At 40.3% G+C, this 26,912-nt stretch overlaps 1 protein-coding gene across 4 annotated transcripts in view; it reads right to left on the reverse strand.

Moving 5' to 3' along the window:
• The window catches only part of TEK (TEK receptor tyrosine kinase), a 95,271-nt gene that overhangs the window by 40,077 nt on the left and 28,282 nt on the right, over positions 1 to 26,912 (reverse strand). For 3 of the 4 annotated variants that reach the window (XM_057724399.1, XM_057724402.1, XM_057724400.1), the window contains exons 2-6: positions 14,285 to 14,596; positions 7,871 to 7,981; positions 6,870 to 7,022; positions 3,518 to 3,649; positions 2,903 to 3,043 (exon numbers count right to left, since the gene is read on the reverse strand). In XM_057724399.1, the coding sequence (XP_057580382.1) occupies positions 2,903 to 3,043; positions 3,518 to 3,649; positions 6,870 to 7,022; positions 7,871 to 7,981; positions 14,285 to 14,596 (849 nt within the window). The remainder of the gene's footprint in view (positions 1 to 2,902; positions 3,044 to 3,517; positions 3,650 to 6,869; positions 7,023 to 7,870; positions 7,982 to 14,284; positions 14,597 to 26,912) is intronic. The other variant, XM_057724401.1, reaches the window with a different exon arrangement.

Here is a 26,912-nt window from a genome sequence, read left to right on the forward strand (position 1 = left end):
AAATAACAACATTATTTTAAAAACAACTACCTGAAAGCACTGAATAGTGATGGACAAGGGGACAGAGGGGACCAGGCAGGTTCTGAGAGGAATTGAAATTTGGCAGATGGGACTGGTGTACCCCCCATTTTTTAGCTTTTAGTCTAATAGTTGGTACAGTTGACACTATGTGGAGAAGCTAGAACTCCAAAGAAAACCTGTAGTCTTACTGACAGAGGAATCTTAGAGGACAGAGTCAGGGCAACTACAGCCACTGGGAAGTGAGAGGGAAAATCCAGAAAGGAAGAGCCAGAGGGAGGAAGTCCCAAATCTTTGGCTGGCCCCTGAACCACAAATGTTAAGTGCAGACTCGAAGCAACCCAGCTAAGAATAAAAGGCATGAACTCAGTTTGAGTTGATGCCTAAGAGTCAGAGTTTGCAGTTTGAGTCATATCAAATTGATTGCCTGATAGGACATAACAAAACAAAATCAACATTCCTCAAAGAAAAATATCACACTTCGGCATCTCCTCAATGTAACATTCACAATGTCCAAAATACAATCCATATAAGAAGAAATGGAAAATTCTGACCCATTCTCAAGAGAAAAGAAAATCAAGAGACCAAACTTGATGGCCCAGATGTTAGAAATAGTAACTACAATAACTATGCTCAGTGAAGTAAAGGAAAATATGCTCACAACAAATGAAACAATAAGAAATCTTAGCAGAGAAATACAAACTATAAAAAATAACCAAAAAGCCATTCTAGAACTGAAAAACATAATATTTGAAATAAGGATATCACTGTATGGATGTAGCAACAGAATGGAGATGGCAGAAGGGTCAATGAACTTAAAGCAAGATCAACAGGTATTCAGTCTGAAGAATACAGATAGGGAAAAAGTTAGAAAAAAATCACTGGAGCCTCAGGGACCTAAAGGACAATATCAAAAGGTCTAACATACATGTAATTGGAGATCCAAGGAAGGCGTCTGAGAGAATACTAAAATGTCTCAATTCATAAAATCTTAGTGATTTCTTGAGCCAGATATGGACTGGGATATCAATAAAGGTACTCTTACCTTTATTTACTCTTATACATTTACTTTATTTACATAGGAAAAGAAGAATAAATTTATTTACTCTTACCTTTACCTTACTCTTATAAATCTGGATCTAGAGACATATTCACCATGAAGTTAATGAAGCTTATGTTCTAGACTCTTCACATGCGTGCATCCTTTCTGGGCCCTAGCAAAGTTTTCATATATGCACGTTTCTTAAAATTTATGTATGATTTTTTAACAGTCTTTAAGGAAGAACTGGATCTACCCCTACTTGGAGGCACATTTACTTTAAGGTGTACATTTCTGAGACCATGTGGGATTTCTCTATGGCAGGGAAAGGTTTGAGGGAACTGAGTGAGGTTTTGCAGGTAGCTGAAGCTTACCTTTGTGTAACTTTCCTCTTCGTCCTCTTACTCTAAGCCCCTAGAGCTGTGCTGTCGGGTATGGTAGCTGCTAGCCATGGATGGCTATTGAGCACTTAAAATATAGCTAATCCAAATTGAGATTTCAAAGACTTAGTATGAAAAGAGGAATGTAAAACATCTCATTAATATTTTTTCTATTGATTACATGTTGAAATGGTAATATTTTTGATATACTGGGTTAACTAAAATATTACAATTATTGCACCTGTTTCTTTTACTTTTTTAATGTGGGTACTAGAATAATTTAAATTACATATGTGGTTTGTTTATATTTTTACTGAACTGCTCTGTCCTAGAGCAATGTTATCAAGTGGCTGGAAACCTCATCACAGCTCTCAACAGTGCCAGATGTGGAAAAAGCTGACTTTGTGAGGCAAATACTGAAACATTGTTGAGCTCTGGGTAATTCACCAGATTAGCATTCATTAGGAAAGGTCTAGCATATTTGGCCACAGGTTCCTGTTAAGTTACTGTGTGATAGTTGATATGAAAGCTTATTGGAAAGTAGATGGGAAACATATTCCTCTGAGCTTCACCAAATGGGAAAATATATATTAGAAAGGGCAGAAGGAATCTTTGAGTAGGTGAAGTTAGTACTACTTGAGTAAGTTCCATGGAAGATAAGATCTTTACTTCCTTGATTTTCAAATCCCAAATCCTGTCTGGTCTGACCTAAAAGCACTGATATTTATGATGCACTGAAAATAACAAATCATCTATTGCTTTCCAACTCAAAGTGCGGTCTAAAACTAAGAGCATCACTTTAGAGCTTGTTAGAAATGCAGACCCTCAGGCCCCAGTCCAGGCCTATCATATCAGAATCTGTTTTAATAAGATCCCCAGGTGATGTGTACGAGAAGCACTTTCTATGAGGTCCAGAGTCTTAACATGAAAGCACAATTAACTTTAGATGAAAATATCTTTAATTCAAAACCCTATAGCTCAAGGACTTCCCTGGTAGTCCAGCTGTAAAGAATTCACCTTGCAATGCAGGGGGTGCAGGCTTGATCCCTGGTGGGGAACTAAGATCCCACATGATGCAGCACAACTAAGCCCGCACGCCACAACTACTGAGCTTACGGGCTTCAACTAGAGATCCCGCGTGCCTCAAACTACAGAGCCCACATGCCCTTGAGCCTGCAAGCCATAACTAAAAGAAAACCTGCACATCACAACTAGAGAGAAGCTCACATACCACAATGAAAGATCCTGTGTGCTGCAGCTAAGACCCGACACAGCCAAAAATAAAAATAAAATACATAAAACAAATAAAATTTAAAAAGTAAATAAATTTTAAAAAACCTATAGTTCAGCAATAGACAGTTGACTGAGCAATCCAGGTATTTCCTATACGATGATTTCAAGCAAGCCAGCTCTCCTTGGTACACCTGCCAGAACCTTTTCTCTTCAGGGTGTGACTGGTGCATACCTTCATTGCACTGCAGACCCTTCCAGCCTGTGGCACAGGAACACCCATAGGGGTCTGGGAGACAGAACACGTAGGACTTGCATCCCTCTGGCCCACTACACCTTTCTTTACAAGTTCTGCCAAACGTGTGCAATTCACAAGCTGTAGGGTGAGAAAAAGATGATTCAGAGGTAAATATGCAACCCTTTGAAATGCGTGATTCTTCTTTTTAAGGTTCTCTCCTAGACCAGTAAACATGGAAAATAATCCAATCTAAGTTGTGGAATGCTCAGTGTGAATGCACCCTTATGGCCCACTTTACAGATACTGGAACTGTCTCACAGAGAGGACATCGAGGCCACAACCCCCAGTTATGCAGGTTGCATAAGTGTTATGCAGGGAGTGGTGTTCACATCACAGATGTCATAGGTTTGTATACCTATTACAACTTTCCAGTGGTTGACAATAAAGAGTCTTTAAGAAAGGTCCCCTTTTTTGAACTTACACAAAGATATCATATGGCCTCACAGAGGCCATTTAGCTTCCATTCCCAACTGGGTCCAGATCTAAAATTCTAGATCCAACAGCAATGGCTTTTTAAATCCACAAGTTACTCATCAAGCACTCTTGACTTACCCTTCTCACATGTTCTCCCCATAAACCCAGGAGGGCAAATGCATTCTCCGGTATCTTCATGGCAGATCCCATTGTTCATACAAGAAGTGCAGACACGGTCACATTCAGGTCCCCACTTCTGAGCTTCACATCCTTTTTTAAGGAAAACAAGGCTATGGTGAGTGGAGCACATTCATTCCCCAAAGCTTTACTGAGCACCTGACACGTTAGTCACGCGAGGGGACACTGGTGAACGAAGATAAATAAAACACAATCTCTGCTCTCTAAAAGCTAAGAGTACAATGTGGGAAACAGGCATGTAACAGAAAATAATGATAACAGCAAAGACAGAAGTACTTAATTCTGTCTTAGGGTTGGAATAGGGTATAAAGGAGGGCTTCTCAGAGGAGGTGGTTTGTGAGTTGAATTTGCAGGACCCCCTATGTGGCAAAGAAGATAAGGCTGGAGAGTGTTTTCTGGGCAAAGGCTAGGTCGGGAGGAAAACATGGTACGTTTGGGAGCTGCAGGTATGGCTGGAGACTAGAGCAATGATTTTTAAAGTGTGACTCTGGATGAGTAGTATCTCCATTGCCTGGAGTCTTTAGAAATGCAAATCCCAGACTGCCATCCAGGACCTACTGGATGAGAAACTCTGGAGGTAGCCTAGCAAGCTATGCTTCACAAGAGTTTTGGATAATTCTGAGGCATGCCAGAGTTTGGGAACCTCCAGTCTAAAGAATGTGGAGAATAATCTAAATGGGAAAAGAATTTGAAAAAAGAATAGATATATGTATATGTATAACTGAATCACTTTGCTGTACACCTGAAACTAACACAACATTGTAAGTCAATTACAATTCATTATAAAATAAAAATTTAAAAAAGAAATATAAAGAATGTGGAGAAGGGAGACAAGCTAAAAGAGGAAGCAGGAACTAGTAGCACCCAAATATTTTTCAGGTAGAAAACAAAAGAAATGAAGCAAGATACAAAACTGAAAGTACACTTGGTGATTGTAGATTGTTAATTAGGCCCGAGGATACTTTCTGATATAAGGAAAACTCATAGGTAGTGGGGTGGGGTGTCTCTTTGTGGTCAGGAATTTAGTTTAATTTTTTCCTCTGAAAGGAACTAATGTCTTTGTCCTTGAATATTAGTCTCACGGTGGTAAACTTGGACCTGTGCCTACAGCTTATAATATTTTTGGCAAGAACTCCTGGTTATCAGTATTTTCTCTAAAATAATCAGGAAGACTGTCAACACAGACCCAGTCTTACAGGCAACCACTTAATAGATAACACTACAAAATGTCTCAAAGCTAATATTTACATGCCTTAATATATAAAGGGAAAAATACCTCTACACAATTAGTGATTTCTTGGGAGCCAGACCACAGATTATCTTCACATGTTGAAAACTAATGATGGCAGACCCCAGAGATGAAAGTGGGCCTCCTGTTACATCAAACTATGTCTCTAGCCCCGTACCGATCTGTAGACCTGTCCCAGCTTCACTCCTAAACCTGGGAAAGAGGAAAGGACTAAGCTCAAGGAAATCATTGGGGTGATTGCTTAGGGATGCAGAAGTGAGGAAAAGAGTTCCTTGATAAGCAACAAGTATGCAGTTGAGCTTCTGTTATTTTCTTCAAAAGCCTCATGGTTTTGTATTTTTGGAAACCATAGATCTGTGGCATACAGAGAGAAATCTTATAAACTTAATGCTTTTGAGAAATCTTGTGTCATGGAAAAAATTTACGCTGAAAAAAATTCCTGTAAATATAACCAGTTTGATTTTTAATACACATCTTTAAGCACTGATTAGGGTTCAAATCTACCTGGAAAGATACCTTACAGTTAATGAGAAATGACCAAATGCCTTCAACTGTACCTCGTTTCTTAGTAAACATCAAAGTAAACATCAAACAGAGGAAAGTACTTTTAAATGGGATGGTTGTGGCCCAACTCAAACTTTCTTAGAATGCTTTTAGATATTACCAGTGCTTCTCAAACAGTTTTATTGAAATAAGAGCAAAGGAGAATAAATGTGCTTCTAGCAATCTGAAAAGGAGACAATTTGTAGATCAAAATGTGTTTGAAGTCTTTTGCTTTATCTTGAAAGTTCAGGGGAATTTTGAATTCTAATCTATGCTAAGTCATGTTTGTTTTGACATTTAAAAAAAGCTTTAAACCTTTTACTATATATCAATATTTGATGTTTCTGATATTGCTGGAAAATCTGCCAATTTACCCCAGATTCTGAGTATCCCTGGTACATGGTGTTATTTCACACTAGAAGACCATCTTAATGAAATGAATGCAAGTTCTGTCCTTGCCATTCAGACTCTCCAAGAGTGGAGAGGAATGAAAGGGGTTTTCACCTGCCCAAACTAGACGAATCACACTTTTCATATATGTCCCTTGTCATATTGCAATATCTGTTTATCTGTGTATGTATGTACCTGCTCTGCTTGGTAATTACCCAAGGGATAGTGATTCATCTTATTATCCTTGCATTCTCAAACCAACACAATGCCTGGCAGAGACTTATAATCAACACAGATTTGTTGAATGAATGAATATAATGCAAAACAGGTACTCTTCACGAGTTAGGGATGCTCATCATTAGAGGAATGACAGAGCATCCCTAGCACTTTGACCTGAATACTAACATAACTTGGGAAAATTCAGGGTAAATTTTTTGCTTGCTATAGATCAATTAAAAAAAAAAAAAAAACTACTGGTGACCGTTACTCTCCACTTTGATAGTATAATGGGGGAAAAGTTTTCACCAGTTCTAACTCTTGCATTTTTCAAACCTGAAAACGGAAATCACATTTGAGAGTTAAATGATTTGGAAAGTTGGAATTTACAGAAACAATGTTTGACTAGATAACAGATCAACCCAGGAGGCCCAACTCATCCCCCTATAGCAGACACCTTTGGGGGAGACTGCCCAGCGATTCCCATTTTGTATGGAGACGCTGCTGCTATTCAAGTGTGAGATCCTAGTACCTGCACTGTAGTGCGTGGCTTCACTCCTGTCTATAGCTCATCGGTCTAGGTGAGTAGACACCTGACATATGTCAGACCAAGCTGTTCTTTATCCTAAGAGTTCAATATTTAGATGTAAAAGAAACATCACTGAAGCTAAGTTAGGGCAATGGTAGCAGCCTAGAGGGAATGTTCACCCTCCCTCCCCAATGCTGAGCCCCAGATCTTCCCTGGAAGATCTTTTCTGGAACTTGCTTGTCAGTTTTTCCATCAATTTTTAAGAATCTTTAGTTCACTTCCAACCAATCTCTGGTTTTTGCTTAAGTAGCCAGAGTCAGTTTCTGTTACTTGCAACTCATCCGAACGACTCCACCATCACTTACTCCGGACTATGAGCCTGGTGAAGGCCGACGTGAAGAGGTTTCCTCCTATGTACCTGGCCGAGTACACGCCAGCATCCTGGGGCTGCGCGTGAGGCAGGTGTACTTCTAAAATGTCAGGCACCTCATGCCGGGGCACTGAATGGATGAAGGAACCTGTAAAGGAGAAGAGTGGATAACAACGGGTCACACCCAGACACTCCTGCTGCCTTGTCTGCCCCGTCCACTTGATCAGTTTTCCCTGGCCCGATGTAGAAAATGTGCTCTAGCATATTAGATGTGGGAGAAGAATGAAAAGGCTGAGCTACTGGATACTTTCCGAAAAGTTGAGAAAAGTATGCTGCTGGAGCAGACAGGTTAGTCTATGGGACCTACCACCATACACATAAAGTTGAGGGTAGCCTAAAGTTTTTATCTTCTGCAGGCAAAGCTGGGGAACATGTCAGGTAACTTGCCAACTGAGCAATTAAGAAATACCTAAAATCACTACTCCAATCTGCGAGTCTTATCCACCCACAGAATTCAGAATAGTCCCCATCAATATTTCAGCTGCGTCAGGCAACTGCCACCAGGTGGTGCCAAACTTTAGCTGGACCCAGACAGATGCGGAGTGCACAGCGGGACCCCCAGAATCACTGCAAATTGACTTTCCAAGCTCACTCTGGTCATTTCCTTAGTCTTGCAATCAAACAGCATCCCATTTTACATGGGACCCCACGTGTTACATCACGATGGGATTTTATTGTACATTCATAGTTCATATTGCACATTCATAAATGTACAATGTAGGAGTGTTCATATATGTATATAAATCGCCACTTTATTTTACTTAAGTAACCAAACACGTTGCCTAAGACAGCATCTATCATAGAATTTGATCAGCATGCGTCATAGCAGCTTTACTTCAGACATCTGCCCCCAAGACTGCAATAAGATAATGACCCAACGTTTTGTGCTATCTGATGGCTCACACAACAGTGCTGGAATGAAAACAAAATACTCACCATTTTTGTAAATCACTGCATCTTCTTCTTTAATCAATACCTTTTTGAAAGATATGTTCACATTATCTCCCCTGTCCACGGTCATAGTTAAAGTAGCCGGTAGGAAGGAAGCTTTTAAAAGAGAGCAAAAAAACAAATGAGAAAATGAGGTTACATATCTTCTCCAGGAACAACTGAACCATGAATCAGAAGATGAGGTCTGGCCCTTGGCAGGAGTCAGCTGGTTTTCATGAGAGCCTAGAGCGCCACCCTGTGAAGGCAGAAGATGCCTCTGAACCGTGCTCAGAAAGACCTGCTTTAGGGGCATCTGCTTGGTTTCCTCAGTACCTGCTGACCCAGGCGTGGTGCCTGCAAGACTCCCCCACAGATGCCGTGGTGCAGGTGGTGACGTGGGGCGGACCCAGGGGAGAGTGGTGTAGCCCAGTGAGCACTATGAGTGCTGGAGTTAGACAGTCCTGGGCTTGAGGCCACCCTCAGCCACTTGCTGAACCTCCCTGACCCAGTTACGTCGCCTCTGAACACCTCAGCTTTCTCATCTGCAATTTGGAAGTAAAAGTATTTACGTTGCGGTTTCTAGGAACTTTAAATGATATATGCCGAAGCCCTGGGTCCTCAGAAGAGGTCGGGATCCTTCCCCGGTATAAACGAGGGCCACGCTGCTGTGCTGACACGTGCTCTGTGGACCTGGGTGGTGTTTTTCTCAACAGTATCAAAGGGGCCAAACCATGCAGGGAAGGCAGGCAGGGGACCTGAGGGGCTGCTTTCCTGGGCTCCCTCTCCCCTGACCAGACGCTTCATTTAGCAGCCCAACGCAAGCAGCTCTTGCTCTCTGAGACATGCCCTTAGGCTCCTGTGAGAACTTTTTCTGACCATTTCGGGCTGTTGTTCCTTTCTCTGTGGTTTGTTTATATTTTCTGTTCCTTTGTGTGAAGATTGTTTAGCTGACCGTGAGACTTCTCGCTCAGCATTGTACTCGGAAAAGAAACCGAGATTCCCCACTCGGCTCAACTCCAGCGTGGCTTTACTTTTTCCCCATTCTGTGGTTCTTTATCATTTCAGACTTTGTGCTGTTTAAGCTCCCTGTTTTCTGGGGTTAGAATAGTCACACCAGAGTTCCCCTGCCGCCCAGCCGGCCACCTCCTGCTTTCACGGCTCTAGGTGGATTGTTCTCTGCTGAGGACTAACAAAGCGCATCCACAAGCCAGCCCTGCACCCTGGGCTTCCTGACGACCCAGGAGTCCAGCTTGTACACAGTACACATAGACTGATAATCGTGTGACTTGACTGGATCATGAAACAATAAGCCCTTATGGACCAGGTATTGTCCTAAGCACTTTACATATATTTAATTTTCATAATATCTCTAGGAGATAGGTACTACAATTATCCTTATTTTACAAGTGAAGAAATCAAGGTACAGAAAGGTCAAGTAACCTGTTCAAGATTTCACAGCAAGTTCACAGGAGAGCCCGGATTTGAAGCAGGTAGCTTGGCTCCAGAGGCCTTTCACAGGTGATATAACATCTTATTCTATAAATGAGATTGCTGAGGCCTAGGTTAGAAAATGACTTGCTCAAGATCATTTGGATTGGTTGATTAATTCACGGGCCTTAACTAAGAACAAAATTCACTTATTCCTTAAGGAGTAGAGAAGAAGCTAGAAGGTAGTTTATAAACAAAGATGTTTCTCATGTTTGAAAAATAATTGAGCTAAATTTTATTTGTCTCCTTTAATTTAATGATAAATAAAACTAAGAGTAATAATGTCATTTTATGTACGTTATCACCTTGTATAGTTTCATAAAAGCCCTGTGAAGACAAGATATCCACAGTCTATCAGGGTGACAGATGGAGGTAAAGGTGACTAAGTCCCTTCCCAAGGCCTCCTAACAGTGAGTAAGTGTGAACGTTGAGACACAAACTCAAGACCTCCACACTTGTTCCAGACATCAGCCCTCCAGATTTGTCCTACTCCAGGCCGGCATCCTTACCTCTCACTTCTGGCCATTCTGAACTGTACTCAGTGCCTCAAACAGATCACATGATCACTCACGTCCAAGTCATGAACTTTCTCCCTTCTCTTCTGCTCCTTCCTTTCCCCCGTGTCTCACCAAGTCCTACTCATTCATCAGTCTCCATTTAGATGTCACTTTCTCCAGGGCCTTACACAATCCTGGAATCTAGGTTAAGTGCCCTCATACTGCCCTCCATATACCCTGCCCTACCCCACTGCAGCCCCACTCACAGTGTATCTACTTACTGGACTGAGCAGGAGGGCAGGCTCACGGTGGTTTTGAAAGGCAGCACAGGGTAGTGGTTAGGGCCTGGCCTCTGAGATCAGGCCTGAGATCACCATCCAATAATTATAAAACTTACCTATTAATATGAAGTCATAATAGTCCTCATCAGATATGCATTTGGTAATGATTAAATTACATAGCAATGTATATAAAGTTGCTCGGGAGATGTCCGGCATGTGATAAGTATTCAGGAAATGTTAACTTCATTGCGTCTCCCATGTGTGGCACAAACAGAGGTTTAAGAATACTTGTGGAATGAAAGAATAAAGAAACTGATTTCAAATTTTCCTATTTTCTTTATACTTTTAACATGCTCGTTTGAGTTATTTGCATACAAATGGCTCTTTTCTCTCAACTTCACAAATCATGTTTGGGAAATTGGATGTTCTTGAAGTAAAGCCATTTCTCAAATGAAAAGAGGAAGAAAAATGACCTCGGTTTCCTCTGATGGAACACTCTGAAACAGATCTTTGGAAGTGAAAATGTTTCAAACTTCGTTTATACCTCCATACCCCCAAATGCAATCTGCAGGGAGGTTTGAACAAACTGCTTTTGACTTTTGGAAGATGCCATTGATAAAAAAAAAACCCTTTGGCCATTTGGAGTATGCAAGCCAATTTAAGCTGTGTTTTGGCACATCTCAAATGGATTTTCCACTTCCTCCCCAGATGCACGAGTCAGCAGCGAGCAGGAATACAGTGATGTTTATCCTATCCTGCTGTGTCCCTAGGCAGGCGCTCCTGTGTTCCCATGATGTTTTCCGAGGGAACTAAGAGTGCCATGAAGACATAGTGTTGAAGCTTTTCTTGACTCACCTTAAAGGATATCACTTTCTTTGCACCATATTTCAGCCATTGGATGATCAACAAAAGAAAATCAGTTCAACAGCCTGGGATGATGTTGTTATTAAAATACAGGAGAGAAAGTACTACCTATTTTTCTATTTTGCCTAGACATCCACAATTGTGTTAATAGATGATATTAAAATTTTCCAAATTGAGTAGGAAAATTAATAGTCCCACTAAATTATTGCTTATTCCAAGGTACTAAATAATAATAATTATTGAACACTTACTGTGAGCCAGATAATGTTGGTGACTTCATTTGATTCTCAAATGTATGTGGTAAAGTCTCTATCCCCATTTATTTTTTCAAATGAGCAAACTATGATTTCAGTTAAGTAACTTTCACTGAGTCATACCAGTGGTTGCAGAGCTAGGCTCAAACCCATGTCTGGCTAACCTTCACTCTCGTGTCTGCGCTCTAGGTTGCTTTCAGGGGTGTCAATTAGAGTCGTTCTATTTTATAAAGCAAGTGCTCAGAATTGGGGTGGGTGGTTAACATTAAGTGAGAGTGATATAGAAAGGATAGTGCAATAAATACAGACTCTGAAGCCACACCACTTGGCATCAACTCCTATTCCCACCATTTACAAACTGCTATTGTTATTATTATGTAAACTGTTTTGCAATGTCTCACTTTACGCCAGCTTTCAGGAATATATCTACTGTGTAATCAAATCTTACACTCATGGGAGGTGGCTTCTTGCATACACCATCTTATTCTTATTTAAAACCTAAGACATGTTTGGAGATATTATTATACCCATTTCACAGATGATGAAAAATGAGACCAATAGAAGTTGAATAACGGGCCACATAGCTGGTAAGTGGTGGAGAAAGAATTAAACTTAGGTGAATGAGAGTCTAAACGCCACCTTCTCTTCACTGTTCCTCACTATCCATGCCTAACCTAGCCTCATTTAACTGAGTTTAAACTATTCTTTACCTGTGCTGACCTGGACTCTCACTTTGAAGGGATTGTTACAGTTGCTTTTTGACTCTCAATATTCTGGTTTAATTTTCTCTGTGGGTTCTTATTTACACATTTTCAGGACAGCTCAGAAAGGCTCACTTCCTTCCCGTGAGACCACTGGGGCATCAATCTCAGATCCTCTTCATTCAGAATGTGGACATATCAGCAGGAGGACGTAACTCTTTATACAAATCAGATCACCAATGGCACATATGAAAAATAACAGAGCCGACTTTTCAGCCGTGATAGCTTTGGCACACCTCACATCCCTTTGTGCAACCTCTCTTCCCTCACTGGAGAGCTGCATTCCTGGGAATTTCTGTTGTGCACTTTTCCCACTTGCCTGGTGTCATTTAAAGGTGAACATTACAGTTTGGCTAAGAAAACTTTCTCCCTCATTTGTGATGAATAATGATTTTATCACTTTTGACCTTAAAATGAGCTTGCTGCCTTGAAATCTTTTAATGACCACCATCAGCAAATTCAAAGAAATATTTTTAGGTGGACCCCAGCTACTCACAGTGTGGTTCTCAGCCCAGCAGCACCTCATCACTTGGAACCTTGTTAGAAACTCAGAATCTTAGGACTCTCCCCAGGCATCTACTGACTCAGAGTCTGCATTTTAACAAGACCCTTAGGTGATTTTATAAGCATTTTTAACTTTGAGAAACACATCTAAAAAAACCTGCAGCTTCCTATATAAAAAGCTGACAATCAGAAATGTGCAGAGGTGTATGATTTATCTGGATCAGTTTTACAGTTAAAAATCAGATCCTAAAGAGCACACAATGTCATTATCTCATGAAATGACACATTCTCAGTCCACAGTCCCATGTGGTTATGATGATATCAATTTGGCAAGGACCCTTCATTTTAGGTGTGACCAACCCAGAGAAAGGAACTAATGGGTGAAGGGCCAGACTATTTCAGTCAGAACAAGGAGAGGTCATTTCTGCTGGAATCTGTATCTTCCGCCCAGCAGATAGCATCAAGAGCACCAGAAGGCTACCTGCCTGTCCAAACCTGGGAGTCTTAGGGCAGAACACAGTCATTAAACAATGTTTACAGTGATGTCTCCTCCAGTTGCCAAGGGTTTGGTGGACTGGCCTAAGGATATAGCTTACAACCCACTTTTTTGGGGGAGAAAGGCTCCATCACATCACTGCCTTGTGAGGCAGAGCAAGGAGTAATACTCTTCCTTTGCAAAAGGCTCTCAGCATCCTCCTTCAAAGCTCTGGTGTTCTGTGAGCTGGGCCTGGGCACTCCCCTGCTAAAATTAAATCATGATCTTCCAAGAACGGTAGCCTGAAGAAAGGGCCCCAGTTCTTCACCCCTCCTTGTATCCATACCCTTGGCCATTTAGCTGTGTAGTAGCCTCCCATTTGACTTTAGGCTCAGCTGTTTGACTTGCTTTGGGCAATAAATATGAGGCAGAAGTGAGAGTGTACAGTACTGAGGCTAGGTTTCAAGAAACCTTGTGTATTTCCACTTGCTCTCTTTGCACGCCTGCCATCTCCATGAGAGCGTATCTAGGGTAGCCTGCTAACAGATAACAGTTACGTGAAACAGAGCCAAGGTAGCCCAGCCAAGGCCAGCCCAATAGGCCTGCAGCCAGCCAATACCCACATGCCTGAGAAAGCCCAGTCAAGATCAGCAGAGCCACCTCATCAAACCAGCTGACTCGGACTCACAAGCTATGAATTCTCATCATCGTATGCCACTGTGGTTTTGCTTTTGTGTTGCACAGCCTTACTGTGTCAATAGATAACAAATACACCAAGTAACTAATTAAATTGAGTTACTGATAGATATTTCCCTTGATTTTTTATTTCTACCATATTTTTCCTCTGAAAACCTTAATTTCTGTTAAGAATACTCAGGGGCAAAGAAAACAAAATAAGGAATCAAATGAAAAATCAATGAGAAAACTCAAAATAACCCATAGTCTGGCAGGGGACAGTTGCCTTCATTGCTGTGAATCATATTATATACATGTAACATGTTCATATCTTCATCAGGACCATGGGGCCCTTAGTAGAACATATGATATATTTCATTTCATCTCATGAACTAGGCACAAGGTTTAGTGAAAGGGTTGTATGTGAGGGAGTTGGACTAGATGATCTCTTGTCTGTAATGCTCTGTGTACTAGAGACAGCGATGCCTGGAATCAGGCAGACAAGGTCTTCAAGCTCCACACTCAGGCAGCTCACCTCACCCTGAGTGAGCAGCTGCCAAGACAAGAGGCAGGTGTGTGTCTCAGTGGACCTCACCTGCCCACAACCAAGGGGCACGTTACCTTGTTGGCGCATCTTCATGGTCCGTATCCTTATTGCCTCTCCTCGAACTCGCCCTTCACAGAAATAAGCGCCATTGATCTTACTAGCCTTTTCTCTCTTCCAAACAACTTTTTTAGCCCATTCCCTGGTCGCATCTTGAGTAACTTCCAGTGGATCCTGGTGCTGGTTCATTAAGGCTTCAAAGTCCCTTCCTATGATGATGGGCTCATTGGGGCGCCATCCAGAGGCGATGCAGGTGAGGGATGTCTCAGCATCAGACACGAGAGGTAGGGAATTGATCAAGATCAGGTCCATGGCACCTTCCACTGTTGCTAAAAGGAAACAGGGAACATAATGTATGAGGAGGGTTATTAACGTGGCCCCACAGGATAAGCTGGTGTTTACAAAGCCTTGTCTAAAAATGACTGTGTGAGCAGTCTTTCTAAAATGCAGCTCTGATCATGTGTCTATCTTCCATAGGACGAGATCCAAAATTCTTTACCATGGCATCAAGACTCTTCATCACCTAGACCCTGCTAACCACTCCTGCCGCACTGCACACCCTAGCTGTAATGAACTGTCAGTTATTCTCCATTCCCAAAACAAGCCATGCACTAGGTATCTTTACCTGCCACAGTGCCTGAGACATAGGCATCCAGTACATGTTTGTCGAGTTGAGACAAATTCATGATAATGGCATTACTATCATTATTATGAACTATAATTAATAATTATTATTTATCAACTTTATTAATTAATGATAATGTGGTTCTACCCCAATAATAAAGTATTCTAAAGAAATATGTCAGCTACATACACTGCATGCTAACTTTATAGACTCTCATCATTACCAAAGTATTGCCTGATTCCATGTTAAATTCTACAAGGTAAAAGAGGGACTGAGTGAAGTCTGCATTTCCCTCGGAGCCTTAAAATGAGGCTAAAGACCTGTCTTGCAGGATTCTTGTAAAGCTTAAATGAGATAAAGTACATAACCTACTAAGCACCATGTTTTTAATATATGAGTTACTCAGTAACCATTATTTCATTTCTCCTTATTCTGTTTTCTGAACACCTAGTCCCAAACCTCAAATCTTCCCAAATGTAAAAATGAAATCCTACCTGATTTTAAGATTTATTTCCTAAGTGATAAAGCATATTTACAAAAAGCAAACGCTCTCATTTCACTTTCTCTCTCTCCCCCTCTTCCTCTTTCCCTTTCTCTTCTCATTTCCAAAGTTTCTAAGATGAGCAAGTGGAATCTGTGCCTATTCTCTCCTGTGAAAGTGGAAATACCGGGGATGGAGGATGTTTTCTGGCTCCAGTGATGCTTGATTCTCAAGTCTGTATAAAATGATCAGGAGACTAGACAGGTCAAGTACACGGGGTGATGAGGGCCTACTGGAGTCTCAGAGACCTTTGCGTAGATATAAAGTGATTCAAGTAGTTTCCATGTTATCTCTTTTAACATTCATCTAATTCTCCCAACAACTCTGTGAGGTATATGCCATTATCTCATTTTTAAATATAAAGAAATGAGGGCTCAAAAGATTGAGCAGCTAATTCTATCTTCCACAGCTATTGAAATCAGAGCTGGAATTCAAATTTTTACTGGCCTTTCAATTCCTTAGCTATACCCTACCCTTACCTCAAAGCCTTTGGACATGCTGATCCTTGTGCCTGGAATGCTCTTTTCCACTGCATGGTTAACGTCTCTCATCCTTTGGGGTCTTAGCTTAAATGCCTTTCTCATGGAGGTCTTCTTTACCTATCTTATCTACAATATCTACACACTCTCATCCTTCAACTCACTAATTCGGCCTCTTGTTTCCTTCATAAAAATTACCACAACCTGTGATTATTTTATTTGATCTCTCTTCTCCTAGGTGATAAATTCCATTAGGATGAGAATTGAAGCTGTTTTATTTGCATTGATTCACATAGGAATATCCTGCCTATTCTCAGCACATAGATCACTTAATAAGCATTTGTTGGATTGATAGGTAGGTAGATGGGCACATGCACAAATTTTATAGCAAATGGCCTAATTCAATTTCACCAATTCACTTGGCTCCCACTTCTAGAAAAATGAGGTTAAAAATGAAAGTGCTCTTCTATTTACAACAGCCAAGGCATGGAAATAACCTAAATGTCCATTGACAGATGAATGGATAAAGAAGATGTGGTACCTATATACAATGGAATACTACTCAGCCATAAAAAAGAATGAAATAATGCCATTTGCAGCAACATGAATGGACCTAGAGATTATCATACTAAGTGAAGTAAGTCAGAAAGAGAAAGACAAATATCACTTACATGTGGAATCTAACATATGACACACATGAACCTCTATGAAACAGAGACAGATTCACAGATACAAAGAATAGACTTGTGGTTGCTAAGGGGGGTGGGGGTAGGGGAGGGAAGGATTGGGAGCTTGGGATTAGTAGATGCAAACTATTATATATAGAATGGATAAACAACAAGGTCTTACTGTATAGCACAGGGAACTCTATAAATATCCCGTGATAGGAACTTCCCTGGTGGTGCAGTGGTTAAGAATCCACCTACCAATGTAGGGGACATAGGTTTGATCCCTGGTCCGGGAAGATCCCACATGACTCTGAGCAACTGAGCCCATATGCCACAACTAATGAGCCCATGCACTGTAACTGCTGAAGCCTGGGCACCTAGAGTCCGTGCTCCACAACAAGAGAAGCTACCTCAATGAGAAGCCCATGCACCACAACAAAGAGTAGCCCCCACTCACCACAACTAGAGAAAGCCCGACTGCAGCAATGAAGACCTAACGCAGCCTAAATAAAATAAAATAAAATAAAAATCCTGTGATAAAACAAAATGGAAAAGAATATGAAAAAGGTATATATGTATAACTGAATCACTTCGCTGTACAGCAGAAATTAACACAATGCATAAATCAACTATACTTCAATAAATTGTTTTTAAAAATGAAAGTGCTCTTCTGAGTCTAAGCTGAACTCTTTGCCCATATTTAAAAGACTGTTTTGATAATTTCTGAGTTTACAGGGGAAAAAGCAAATGTTACGTTTTTACTAAATGCCATAGAAAGGTGATCAATGGTTGCTGAGGATTTGGAGCTGACTTGTATTCACTTACCAGACCTATTTATGCCAAGCACTGTGCCTGCGATGAAGTTCTCATACAATTTGTTTTCAATGGCATTTGCCAGTGTTTGATGTATGCAGTGATGTTTTGAGGATGATTCTATTAGGAACTACATTTTTATCTGATTCACTAGGAAGAATTTCAAAATCAAGTCTTAACGTAAGTAGGGGGTCGGTGTTGCAGTTTTGGGGTTTTTTTGTTTTTTTGTTTTTTCTTGTAATGCAAACTCAACACACTGAGGGAGGAAATCTTGACTAGAATGGGTTTCCAAGCCTGACCCTCAAACGCCTATCTTGCTTCTAGCCTCATCGGTTTAACTTTAAGATTTCAAGAGAAGGAACAGAGGTTAGGATACGAAAAGTGTGACAAGAGGGGATGAGCTAGGAAAACTAGCAGTGGAATTACAGCTTCCCAAAAATAACACCAGAGCACAGCTGCCCTTCCACACACACCTCTAGCTCTGCCCCGGGGTGAGTGAGCGCCACCTCATCTCCCGCACTCACCGGTTCCAGGCATGTTCCCAGAGAGAGTCATCAAGAGGAAGGAAACACTGTAACTCTTTCAGCTGCAGTGCGATCCACCCCCGTTTCTAGGGCCAGCTGAGTGATTTGCCAAAACCAAGGGCCCTGCTCTGAACTCACCGAACTGCATTAGCACTGGCTGTGGTTTGTTTAATGGCTTTAGGAAATAATAGAAAAAGCAGTTGATTTGAAAAGACAACCACACTGCATCTGTAAATTATTTCTAGGTATGGGTCCAGTTTCTTTTTCCTTTTGTTCCTCCCAGCTCTCTCCCGTTACTTTCAGGGATAGAAAGGGAAATTGTACACTCTGAGAGTCTGGATTCGACTACACTTTGCTGCCCTCACTCAGCATGTCAGTTACAGGAAGCCCTCTTCCACCTGAGTTCTCTGTCCTTTGTACTGCCGTTTACAAGAAAATATCAGAAGAATCTTGTATACGAGCTTTAGATATGGGAAGAAATACTTACCAGGTTTCTGGGATGAATTTTAAAAATCATCTGTTTAGCTTTCCTAAACTAAGAATCCATATTTATTCTTGTTTGTACATGCCTAGGGAATTTCTGGAAGGTATACATGAAGCTAAGAACAAGGGTGACCTATTAATGGAGAAAGAAGTCATTGGGGGACAATGATGGGAGGAAGACTTTTCACTGTATATGTAAGGTATTCTGGCTTTTGAACCACTTGAATATTACCTACACATAAAAATCAAAAGTAAAAAAGTAAATGTTATTGCTCTTCCCTTAAAAAGGTGCATTTGGAAGGGAATCAAGAGCCAGAGAAAAAAATATATATGTCTCTCATCATTTATCCCTACACTCACTCCAAATCTTTTTGGATCGCAGCCAAATAATACATTTTCTTTTTCTCTCAACTTTGGACTAGTAATAGGAAATGTGATGTCATTCTACAATGCTGAAAAAAAAATTGATTAAAATAAAATTTAAGAAAAGAGAGGAGGAGAGCGGCCAAGTGTCGCCTTTCAAAGAGAAGAGAAGAGAGAATAAGATGCTCTGCCGCCGTGGGTACAGCTGTAGACTGTGGCTTCTCGAAAGGGTTCTGCTACTGGCACATGAAAGGTGTAACTGCCACTGTGTGACTCGTGTCACCCGGGAATCTGCCATTGGTGACACTTTCCTGAGGATAATTGCCAAGGGGCAAAGCCCACCTGGGCTCATGTCACTATCAGTCCCCATGCCAACACCTTTTCTTTTTTACAAAACTATCCTCTCCAAGTCTTGTTGGAGACTGGCTTTGAGTTGTTTTACCACAACCACAGCCTGAAGTGCTCTGATCAAATTCATTAATTAGTTTAATTCCTGCTTCTAACATCAAGGTTAAGAGTCCACTGGAAGTAAGATGTGTATGGAATTTCATACATCTTGTATGTTTGGGGGATTGATATTACTTTTTCCTCAGCAAAGATCTCACAAACACTTTTCCATACTTGAAGTGTGTCCTGTGTGTAAGGAAATACTTGCTGATGTAGTACTGCATCCACCAAGTTAACAAATGACTGTCCATCATTGTTGAAGCCTGACAATATCCTACAATGTTGTTCAGCTGGTTATACTTTCTGTGTGTTGTACTGAACAGCATTGAACCTTTGGTAGTAACATTTTCTCACTAAATCTAGTTGTGGTGAACACAAAATGCTGCTTAAATCTTGTTTTTGAGTATAGATATTCTTGTATTCAGTATTGATTTTGTAAAAATAAAATAACATCCCCTAAGGAAACATAAAAATAAGAGAAATCCTCTAAGAAAGAACACAGAAAATGGACCAGGTGTGGCTGACCGGGACCAAAAACAAAACGGAGCCAGGCAGTCACGACAGAACTGGGATTGAGTCATGTAACTCTTTCTTAGAAAAACCACAAAAAAAAGAAAAAAAAGAAAAGAAAAGCCTATAAGGATTTCTGATTCTGCTAAGGTCCTACCTGGAAAAGCCCCTAATGAGAAGCTTGGATGATAGCCGATCATCTAACACTTGTGGTCGGGCCTTAAGGACAATCCAGTTCCCTTACGAGGCTCCCAGCCATGGCTTCTGCAGTGTTCCTGGTTTGCAAACTTTGTGAACAACAAAGCTGTCCTTTTGCTTCAAGATAACCCTGATTCTTTTCTGGGATTGATTTCTAATTTAGGATGACGTTTTGAATAATGACCCATTATCTAAGACATGGGAATATCTTTCTTTAAAAACAGTCAAAGAAAGGATTGTGGACCTAAATCTATACCCGTATACTAGAACCAAACTGAATTAGAAATGAGGGACGAAGTCATGCTTTTCAAACGTGTTTCAAGGAGTTATTTCTCATTTTCTAAGAAAAGAAAAAAAAAAAGGTATTCCAGAACTTCCTGAGAGTGGTGGAGGTGAAATCAACAGAGTGCATTCCAGATGCCCCCACACACATGTACACCCTCACTGAACAGCTCGACTTTCATCTGTTTGTTTTACATTTCAGTTCCACATAAGTTTTCATTTGGGAGAAAAGAATTTGCTTAAATAAAACATATAAAACCTCAATCACTTTTAACAATTTTACAGATGAAGAAAATGAAAGGTTAAATGAATAAATATCAAAGAAAATACATTTCCCTGCCTCACAAGGTGCTGCGCCCCTCCTCCCACATTCAGCTTCAGCACAGCTGCAGAGGCAAGTTCCAGTTAACACAGCTCCCTGATCTTTGAAGTACTTGCCAGCTAAGAGGAAAAAGCAGGTTAAATTATTGCACAGTGAGGCTATTGCCTTGTACTTCTTATTACCTCAGAATTGTGGTTTTGGGTGGAGTTTCACTAATGTGTGTTTGGAATAAGGTATCACGTCTTTGGACCAACTGTCTGTATGATTTCTTGGAAGTTTGCTATTTCTGTTTCAGATTTTTCCAAAGGGTCCTTGGTTGTTTCACCTTCCTAACAGCAGCAGATATCTTACAGTTCTAAATACTTAAAATGGCAAGGAGCACTACCTTGGCCAAAAGTGTTTCTGAAATCAGGGGACTGGCAATGAACTGAAACTGTCTTGGCCAAAAGCATTGCTGAAATCAAGGCCTGGCCCTGGCAATGAGCAAAGAAGCAAAGACAGCCCCAAAACTATCCAAGATTATTTGGTGGAACTTTTTGGATTTTAGTTTAGTTATTTTTTATGGTGTCCAGAAAAGGAAAATTCTCTTCAGTTTTTTTAAAAAAAACTCATAAAGTTACTTATATGTCTTACTTCATCCACCCAATATTTATATGTCTCCTCATCCATTAACAAATTTATTGAGCACCTCCCAGGTGCTAAGGTACTGTACTTGACCCTGGAGACACAAGAGTGAATAAAACAGATCTGATCTCAACCTGTATGTAATTTACAGACAAATGTGGAAGACAGACATGGCAAACCAATCATATAAATATAACACTGGGACCATGATAGGTACCATCAGAGAGAATTAGAAGGTGCTATGGATAGCATAATAGTGAACTTAATCGAACTCGGCTGATGTGGAGAAATGGTTTACAAATCAGGTAAGGCTCCCTGAGGAAGTGACATTTGGCCTGAAGGAGAGCTGGAATTCCCAGGACAAACCCAAAGGGATACGAGAAGAGAGTCAGAAAAGTTTTCCCCCAAAGGGTAACTACTGAACAGAATTTTGAAGAATGAATAAGTGTTTAATAGGACTGACCACTAGAATGTTCTTTCTTAAATCTATCCTAAAGTTGACATTAATTTCTTTTTATCGAATTTTAAGAACTACTGGCACCATTTCTATGTGTCAACTCTATGTTAAAGTATTTTTAACATCTTCTCTCCTGTCTTGGGTCCCCTGAAGAAATCCAGTTTCCAGGCATCTTTCCAATATTTTAATCTTTTGTTTGTTTGTTTGTTTCCAGGATCCTTTTATGTATGTAGTAAGTCTCTGAGCAATAACTTCACCCTCAAGTTTCCTTCCAAGAAGATATTGGGCAATTAACGAGAAGATCCCAAAATGCACAAGGCTGGAAATAACCAAAGGAAGTTGCTAACTTTTCAAATGCATAGCTGGGAGTTAGACAAGGACATCCTTGATATGACTAGGCTGGGGCTCTCTAACAACAAACTGTTCTCACTCAGGAGTTGTGCCAAGCCTGTCTGCCCAAAGGGCATGCCTGCTTCCCATCCCCGCCTCCCAGACAAATAGGACCCTCATCTGCCTGCTGGAGGAAATGGCATCTCTCCCCACCTGTGAATGCCAGAAATTTTCCATCCAGGATAAATAACACATGTTCTAGTTAGAACATCAGAGTTTGCACCAGTCAGTTAGCAAGCAAGTTTTTATTTTATACAGGGAATAGACATGGCATCCACACAGTGAGACTTCGCAAGACACCCAGCACACATGTACGCTTACATGCGAACTCCATTCTGGAAGGTGGGGCTGGAGGAGGCATGGCACCATCAAATCAAGGCTTGTTTATACTGGAAGACACTTTAGAGGTTGCCTGGTGCAAGCCTTACACTTTAAAGGGCAAACTGAGGCCCATGCAAAAGAGACTGGTCGGTGGTCACACAACGGCTGATGGCAAAGCCAGCCCTCAAGTGTGAATTTCTCTCCAGGGCCCTTTCTGTCACCCTACAGGTAAATGGACAAATCTCTAATGTGAGGGAATTTGGAATGTTTATCATTTTGACAGAATGGTACCTGAAGAATCCTGGAGCTTGGTAGAAACTGGGCCAACGGAGAAAAGACATTGAGGAGAGGCAACCAAAAGCTGGCAAGGGTACAGGACAGAGAGAGTGGGAAGTCCCAGAAATGAGGTCTGCCCATCTCACAACGCCCCCCAAGCCTTACAGTGCTGCCTTATAAACTTTCCTATCATTTTGCCCCGAGAGAGGGATGCTCTCTAATTGAATTGTATTCATCCACTGCCAGGAAATTAATCTGGTGTGAGAGGAATCCATCTCTGGAACCAGGCCATCTTCTCTTTCTGGGTTCTTCTCCTGCTTCAATCACCTGCCAAATTCCCTTCTCCCCTTCTGCTGCCAAAAGATGTGCACAGATGTGCATGCCCACTCCCACAACCAAATATCTCTATCATCCAAGACAGAATTCAAAAAACCCTTTAACTCCTAAGTGCCCTGTTCTCCAGATTCCAGCAAAGAACGCAATTTGATTGGTTTGCTTGCACAAAAAAGAGAATAATCAAGAATAGCTTAAAATGACAACCCACTGAGAGCTATCAGAAGAGCAAACCACAGAAATGACTCTGTAATGGAAGAAGTTCAGGATCATGATCATTTCTAAGAAGAGGCTGACAAAGAAAGAGGGCCAGCATGCTCAGCAGGCTTCAGCTTATACCATGTTGGGAACAAAGCTAACGTTGTTTGTTACAGGCTACATAATAGGTACCGTGCCAAGTGCTTTACAAAGTTTGTTCACTCAAATTCTTGAAGGAAGGGATATATATTCCATTTTACAGGTTACAAAAAGAAACTCACAGGTGTTCTGTAATATGCCCGGCGACAGACAAAGAGGATAGAATTTGAACCCATGTCTCACTAAGTTCCATTACCAGCCACGATGCTTCCCTCTAAGCACCATGAGAGGAGTCTATTTTGCCCTTTGTCCATTATTGTATATCTCTAACAATTAGCACAGTGCCTGGCATATAACAGCTATTCAATAAGCACTGATGAAGGAATAGATAAATAAATAAGTGAGCCTGGCCTTCAGTGAGTGAATTCATTCGATAAGCACTTACTATGAGCTGGGCCGTATGCTGCCTTCTGTGGGTGAAGAAAAGACTAAAATATAGTTTCTGCCTTTAAGAAGCTTACGTCTGGTCATCCAAAGGCATGGATATACATAAATCCATAAAGGAAAACACTGACAGATTTCACTATAGAAAACGCCAACATCTTTTATAAAATAAATAGCCAACTGCAGTAGATTGAAAAACAATGGTCACAATAATTTGCATTTCCTTCCATTGAGAAGTGAAGCCTACTTCTCTCCACCTTGAATCTAGGCTTATCCATGAGACTATCCTTGATCAATGAAACATTAGCAAATGTGACACAAACAGAGGCTTTAAAAGTGCTTTTCCCCTGGGCTTGCCCCCTCCTACTGCTCTATAGAACCCTGAGACCACCATGAGGAAAAGTCCAGATTAATCTCCTGGAGGATGAGAGACCACATGATACAGACATGAGCCATTCCAGCTTAGGTCCAATTAGAACAACTGCCAGATATATAAGTGTGTGAACCATCCTGGACCATTCAGCCCCAGCCAAGCTATCAGCTGACCACAGAGCTCAGCCAATCCAGCCTAGATCAAAGAACTTCCCAGCCAACCTACAGAATCTAAGATATAATAAATGTTTATTGTTTCACCATTACGTTCTCAGATGACTTGTTACTCAATAAGAGCTAACTGATACACCAATTACCATAGGAAAAGATAATTAACTCGACTACAAATCCCCATACACAAACAAAAAGCACATCTCATTATTTGTCTATCAAACTGACAAAGAATAGAGAGGGGCATGATGTCTGATGCTACCAATAAACAGGGAGGTCTGCACTGTGGGTACAATTGATAAAACGGCCAAATGGGAAAAATATCGTGATATATAAAACTTACAGAGTTAATATGTATCACATATAAATAACTTCTATAAATTAATGTCAGTAGCAATTCACAGAGAAAGATACACAAATAACCAACTGAAAAAATGGTCATAATATTTCCAATATTCCTTGGAAATGTATTTATGGGACATGCTTGCAATGCCCACAATTGTAAAGTTGCATAAAAGCTAACCCTAATTCATCACTTATTATATATCAGGCACTTTTCCATGTGTAACATGTAATAACAATTCTCATAGAACCTTATGGAGTAGGTACTATAATTATCTTCAGTTAACAGAAAAGGAAACTAAGACAAAAAGTGGTCAACTTGGTCATTGTCACACAAGTAATTAGTGGTAGAACTGAGATTCACATTTAGGCAGACTGATTTCAAAACCCACTCTTTTAACAATTAAACTATACTCGTGTTACACCAGTTCATATTAAAAATTGTATCTTTCAATAATTCAGTGAAGCGAGTTTAGTCTTCTCAACAAATAGGCTTGGAACAACGGGACATCCATATGCAAAAAAAAAAAAAAAAGCTTTAAACTAAAATCTCCCACCTTATACAAAAATTAAATGAAAATGGATCACGTAAAATGTAAAAATGTAAAACTGTTGAGGTATGGGAGAAAAATCTTCATGATGTTGGGGTTAGGCAGTGAGTTGTTAGCTATGACACCAAAAGTGTGATCTATAAAGAAAAACTGGATTTTATCAAAATTTCAAAGTTTGATCTATGAAAGACACTGTTAAAATATAAACTACAGACTGGGAGAAAAATATTTGCAAATCACATATCTGACAAACAACTTACATCCAGAATATATTTTAAAACTCTCAAAACTTAACAGTAAGAAAATAAACAATTCAATTTTTTAGTGGGCAAAAGATTTGAGACACTTCACCAAAGAAGGTATATGGATGGCAAATAAGTACACAAAAATGGTCAGTATGATTATCCACTAGGGAAATGCTACTTAAAATCATGTGAGATACCACTACACACCTACTAGAAAGGCTAAAAGGAACAAACAAAAAACACCCAAAGAACAAACAAAAAACCCCGATAATACCAAGTGCTAGCTCGAATGTGTAGCAATTGTAACTCAATCACTGCTGGTGGTTGTGAAGTGGAAGGTCTAGTCACTGGGGAAAAGGGTTTAATCATTTTTTATAAAGTTAAGTATGCATTTACCACACCACCCAGCAATCCCACTCCTGCACATTTACCCTACAGAAAATTTATGTTCATTTAGTGAATGTTTATAGCAACTCCATTTATTCATAATCACCCCAAACTGGAGAAACCCAAATATCCTTCAACAGACGAATGCATCAACAGCTGTGGTACGTCCAGACAACAGAATACCACTCAGTAATAAAAAGGGATATACTATTAATATTGGGGTGGTACCATCTTACAGAAAACCTGAATGAACTTTTTGGCCAACCCAATACTTGCAACAACATGGCATTATGCTGAGTAAAAGAAACCAATATAGAAAGTCTACGTACTGTATGAACGTATTTATATAACATTCTGGAAAAGGTGAGCCTATAAGGATGATGAGCAGATGAGTGGTTTCCAGGGACTAGGAGTGGGAGAGATTTGACTACAGAGGGGCAGAACAAAAAAGATTTTAGGGGGTGATGGAATTTTCTGAATTCTAATGTGGTGGAAGTTGCATGAATCTATATATGCATTAAAATTCATACATGTACACACACCAAAATTAACTGTATATTAATTTTTAAATTATAATAAAAACGTACCTTCTATAAATACCAGTAAAAATATGCAAAGATACGGCAAGGATAGTCACTGCAGCCTACAGCTCCAATTGGAAACAACACAAAGCTCGTGAATAGGAGCATGGCTAAATAAATGATGATTTATGCATTTAATTGAATATTGTTTGGAATTATACCCTTGATATATTAATTGAAGAAAAGACGCAGAACAGTATATTTGATCTAATTTTTGCCAGCCCATTGAGAAAAGCCTAGAAGTCACACACCAACTTGATAGTAGTTGTAGTGTCAGTAGTTACTTCTGGCTAATAAAATTGCCAGACTTAGGGATCAGGGGTGGGGTGAGGAGGAAGGCAGACGTTCACTTATTGTTTTATATATTTAGTATTGCATTTTTTTGTAATTTTAAAGCAAAGATTTTTATTTATTACAAAAATACATGCAACTAATCAACCTAATGGCAGTGTTCTACTTAATTATTGCCACATCTGTCTCCTTCCTTAGACAGCGAGCTCCCTGAAGAAAAGACCTCTATTTCGTTCATCTCACTCCTAGCAACAAGGACTGTGTTTGACAAGACTGTGTGTATTTTTAATATATTTAAGTTGAATTTG

This window comes from Hippopotamus amphibius, chromosome 2, assembly GCF_030028045.1.
Source record: "Hippopotamus amphibius kiboko isolate mHipAmp2 chromosome 2, mHipAmp2.hap2, whole genome shotgun sequence".
Lineage (NCBI taxonomy): Eukaryota > Metazoa > Chordata > Mammalia > Artiodactyla > Hippopotamidae > Hippopotamus > Hippopotamus amphibius.